The 4,815-nt window shown below is 44.9% G+C and overlaps 1 protein-coding gene across 1 annotated transcript; it reads left to right on the plus strand.

Annotated features, from left to right (window-relative positions):
• Positions 1 to 3,025: 3,025 nt before the first annotated feature.
• Positions 3,026 to 4,509, plus strand: B3GALT5 (UDP-Gal:betaGlcNAc beta 1,3-galactosyltransferase, polypeptide 5). The gene is made up of 2 exons (XM_009891334.1): positions 3,026 to 3,118; positions 3,553 to 4,509. The coding sequence occupies exons 1-2, from the start codon at positions 3,026 to 3,028 to the stop codon at positions 4,507 to 4,509; spliced, it is 1,050 nt and encodes a 349-aa protein (XP_009889636.1).
• Positions 4,510 to 4,815: the final 306 nt, after the last annotated feature.

Below are 4,815 nucleotides of genomic sequence, written 5' to 3' on the forward strand. Positions count from 1 at the left end.
TCCTCTGAAATGCTTGCATTTAGGGAAAAAATAAAGGTTTCCTGCTGTACTTGACATTTTCTTATTATCTATGCGTTTTTAATCCCTCTTCGTGTCCTGCTGAGCTTCTGAGACAGCAATTTAGAGGCTTTATTCTGAGGAAAATCAAAAGTTATCAGGCATTATTAGTACTTATACCAGGGCACATGTTACTTTCGATTATTAGGAAAAGGAAATGGGAATAACACTGCCAACTTTAACTGTGCAGTATTTGATGTTGTAAGTCCTGTTTATGCACTGAAATCATGCCTCTGTTTTGGGTCTGCCTTGTCGCAGCTGCTTGTGTCTCTGCTTACAAAGCGGTGACTCTTGCGGATGCTCAAAAGCACTTTGGTCATTTGTGCTTTGGGTCATTCCCAGACTCATGTGTGCGACCTCAATGCAGAGCCAACGCTCAACGTTCACTGAACTCAGTGGCATGACTGTAGCTTTGCCCCAGAAAAATTAAGAAAACTATTTCTTTAAATTGATATTTTGAATCCGTTTCTCAGGGGGACTGCAGACCTACTTACCTTTCTCTGCCTCGGGCCAGATTGCTTTTCTTGATCTATATGGCATATAGTCTTGATCTCATGGTGCCGTTTAGATAATTATACTCATTAACAGACCTAAAGGAGGTGTCAGATTAATTTTGGCGGAATAACTAGGCTTCATCACAGGAGTTACCACGGTCCTGTCACTGTGCAGCATGAAGGAGTTCCACAAGGGTCAGTGGTGTGACTAGAGAGACCTTATAGCCAATCTGCCTACCACGACGGAACGCAGGAGGAAATTCATGCTACTGGTGGAAATAGGTACTTGCAAAGTAGAGGGCTGCAGTTCTGCTGGTTTGGATCACAGACCTTGACTACCTTCTTTTCTTCATGTGTTTGTTTCAGGCATGTGCTAGAAGAGCACCGGGCTGCAGGCTCCCGTAGCTCACACCGCTTGGGTCCCAGGCTCTAGTTCAACCTTCGTTTGGATCTGCGCAGAGCCACAAAACACCGCACCAGTCAGTTTAAACAAACCACTCTCTAGGACACAAAGCAGGTAATTTTTTGGCAATACCCTGCATAAAATATTTTGCAGTTGGAACAATAGGAGACAGGAAAAGCTTTGAGATAATTACAAACTGCAATTTCTGACTTCAGAGAGAAAGCACAAGTATAACTTCATGCAAAAGGATTTTCTATAAAACGATAAAGATTTGTTTTGATACTAAAATACTGGATGCTGTTCAAAATGACCTCTAGATAAGAGAGTGGTTGCTACTAAGTCTCCGTTGCTTTCTGGACCACCTCCTGTAGATAGACTTAATGTTCATTTCATAGTAACATCTCCAGGACTGTTCCGTGGAGATATGTGCAAGCAGGCTGGAAATCTTGAATCACAGACTGTACTGTTTGTCAGATGCAGGCAAAGGAGGAAAAATACAGTGAAAGATAATTTAGAAACCACTCGCCTTGTCACATGCAACCTACTCTCATATCTCTGCTGTACAGCAAGACACTTTGGGTTGGATGGTGATGGTTTTGCTAAATGCAGTCATAGCCATGTTGACCTGTTGAAACATAATAGAAGCCATTGTTTTCCATATGTTCTTCATATATAGCAGTCCTCTCAAGCAGTGGGGAAGATGGACCGTTTGCTTCACTTGGGAAGCTAAAGCTGCTGTGCACAGGTGGGGTGATGGATGGGACTATGGCTCAGTGTCCCAGGGGATGAAGCCAATACCAGGGTGATTTCATTCCCTGATATGCCAGCTTAAGCAGTCCAAGGAACTGCTGTGTTAAAATAAAGGGATTTTTAACTTTCAAAAATTTCGCTATTCACCTGAAAAGAAGAAGGAAATTGGTGGTTTTAAGAGAAAAATGGCCTCAGCGAGAGGAATCTAGTCATCTCTCTGTCACCCTTTCCCGTAGTGTTCTTTCAGTCAATGCCAACCCTCTAGCCTACTGCTAAGCTTGGGTCCTTGGGACACCAAGGCTGTACCTGTGCAAATGAATCTTTCCCAACAGCCTTCCCCGTCACACCACGGGCTCCTGCTGGCCTCGAGGGCATCTGGGGCAACTCTTCTCTTCTTGAACTCCAAGGGGGAAAAATTAAAGGCAGGGCAGTCAGATGAGGCACCTGTGTTCACTCCCACATGTTTGCTGAATTTACCTGGAGAGGGGAGTTTGGGGAACTGGTGCTATACTGAGGAAAGACTATTGAGAGAGTGAAATAGGGAAGAAATGGGATTGCAACAGAAGATGGGGCACAGTCCCGTAATGGACAGGGAGGCTGACTCCTCTACGGCTCCTGGTCCAGGGGCTTGCATGGGTCTGCAGGGCTGGGGGTCACGGTGAGGAGCTGCAGCCGGGGTGAGTTCCCAGAGTGGGGTGCAGCGTGTTACCTGGCTGGCTGGCTGCTACATGTGGCTGGGGAGGCAGGTGAGACACAGAACTGGGAAAGCCCAAGGTGCTACTGGTGCAATCTGGGTCCTTGCAAGCCCTCCCTCCAATCACCTCCACAAATACCTCTGTGGCTGATTGCAAATGTTTCACCTGAGAAAAAAACCACACCATTCCTACCAGTTCCAGATAAGTTAGAATTTGCTTTTGCTGATTAAACCAATGACAAAAGCCAGTATTTTCCAGCTTTCACACAGTCAACACCAAAGGAGACTTTGCTCCAGGGAGCGTGCACTTCTTATCAAGGCCACTGCCTACCTGTTGGCGGTAGGCAGGGACCTGCTGTGAAATGATACATGTAGGTATGTGAGATTTGCAAAATTTGTAAAATATATTTCATAATTTACATAAATTTACAAACCTTTGCAGTGTGTGTTTTTCTATCTGTATAAGGTATGCTGCAAAAGGTAAAACACCCAAATAATCTGACCCACTGTTGTTTTTTTTTTCTGAGCAGCTGACTCAACCTCAAATACGTGACTCATGGCCTCTCCAACAAACAGATCAGGAGTAGTTTCTGCGTCGGTGCAAGAGCCCCACAGGATGCAAAGAAGATGAAGATGGGAGGAACCTGGCTGGGTCTGCCAGCTGGACAGCACTTGCTGGCTCTGCGACACGGGCACTTTTCAAACAAGTGGAGAAACATGGTATTTTAAAAAAACCCAACCCTATTGCTGTTATTCTCTCTCATGGGCACGTGTCTGCTGCTTCTCCACTCTCTGTCTTGTGAGAGCCCTGGTGGGTCTAAGTCATGGTTTGTAAGATGCTGAAAATGGGGAGGAGGTCTGAAGCATCATCCAGGGTGACCTGGTATCAGGGGACGTGCTTGTGTGGATTTCTGGGGATATGCTGGCTTGGGGGGCAGATTCAAGTAAGCACGAGTGTAAATTTGATTGCCAGCAGAACATCTTGTGAGAATGATACTAAGAGAAATGTGTGTGGGCGAGCACCCTGAAACAGGTAGCTTTCGATTAGATATGACCTGGCTTTAAATCCCTATGCAGGGAGTTTGGTATACGGCACTGAAAGGAACTGGATATTACCTTTTTTTTGATGTGCTGTTCCTTGTTGTTTCTTTCAGGTGGATTTCAGAAAATTCAGGCTGTTTGTTTGCCTTGTGGGGCTCAGCTGTGCTAGCTACTGGGTTTTTTACAACAATTTGACTGAATTCTGTATATTCTGTGAAAACAGCCAAGCTTACATACTCCCCATGAGGACTTTCAGGAGAATCAGAGGGAACTTCTTGCAGCGTCCAGATATAGATTGCCATAAGAACCCGCCTTTCCTCGTCCTGCTTGTGACATCCTCGTACCACCACATTGACGCCAGGATGGCCATCCGGCAAACATGGGGGAAGGAGAGAACGGTTGCCGGCAAGCGCCTGGTGACATATTTCCTCCTGGGAAGCACTGTGAATGTCAGCCAGCAGGCTGATATCGCTGCTGAAAGCCAAAAGTACAAAGACATTATTCAAAAGAATTTTACAGACACATATTACAACTTGACTTTGAAGACCATGATGGGAATGGAATGGGTTCACAGATTTTGTAACCAGTCCAGCTTTGTGATGAAAACTGACACAGATGTGTTTGTCAATGTTTTTTACCTCACTGAGCTTCTTCTAAGGAAAAAGAGGACTACTAGATTCTTCACAGGATTTTTAAAACTGCACGAATACCCCATACGGACAAGAGGGAGTAAGTGGTACGTGAGTAGAGAAGAGTATTCAGGAAAGACCTACCCACCATTTTGTTCTGGAACTGGCTACGTTTTATCCACTGACGTTGCTAGTCAGATCTATAATGTTTCAGAGACCATTTCGTTCATTAAATTGGAGGATGTATTCATAGGACTGTGCCTTGCCAAGTTAAAAATTCGACCGGAGGAGCTTCATTCAGAGCAGACGTTTTTTCCAGAAAAAATTACATTCTCTGTTTCTGTCTTTAAGAAAATCGTGATGTGCCATGAAATAGAACCACCTGAGCAGCTGAGCTACTGGAATCGCTTAGTGACAGAAAATCATGGAGGAGTGCTCTAGCACCTTCCCCGCTCGAATTAACAAACTGAAATGCTCCATATTTACAGGGCTGCTCTTCACTCCAGCAAAACTCCCAATTAACTCTAGATCCATCACGTTAAAGACTTTTTTAATGGTTATTTTAATCTCCATTTCTGCCCAAACCTCTTTCACTCTCATTCACTCCCATCTGTTTGCATCCCTTCAGATGATCCCAGGAGGAAATATGTCACCTGCCCTCCAGACCTTGCTGCTGCAGGACTGGAACATTTCTGCAGTGCCGAACTAAAGGTCAAAGTACTTTTGCTCACAGAAGGAAGTCTGCGC

This window comes from Charadrius vociferus, unplaced genomic scaffold, assembly GCF_000708025.1.
Source record: "Charadrius vociferus isolate BGI_N301 unplaced genomic scaffold, ASM70802v2 scaffold298, whole genome shotgun sequence".
NCBI lineage: Eukaryota > Metazoa > Chordata > Aves > Charadriiformes > Charadriidae > Charadrius > Charadrius vociferus.

Coding starts and splice junctions, on each gene's coding strand:
- B3GALT5 (XM_009891334.1), top strand. CDS start 3,026: ATGAAGATGGGAGGAACCTGGCTGGGTCTGCCAGCTGGACAGCACTTG. Junction 3,119..3,552: donor CAAACAAGTGGAGAAACATG/GTATTTTAAAAA, acceptor TGTTTCTTTCAG/GTGGATTTCAGAAAATTCAG.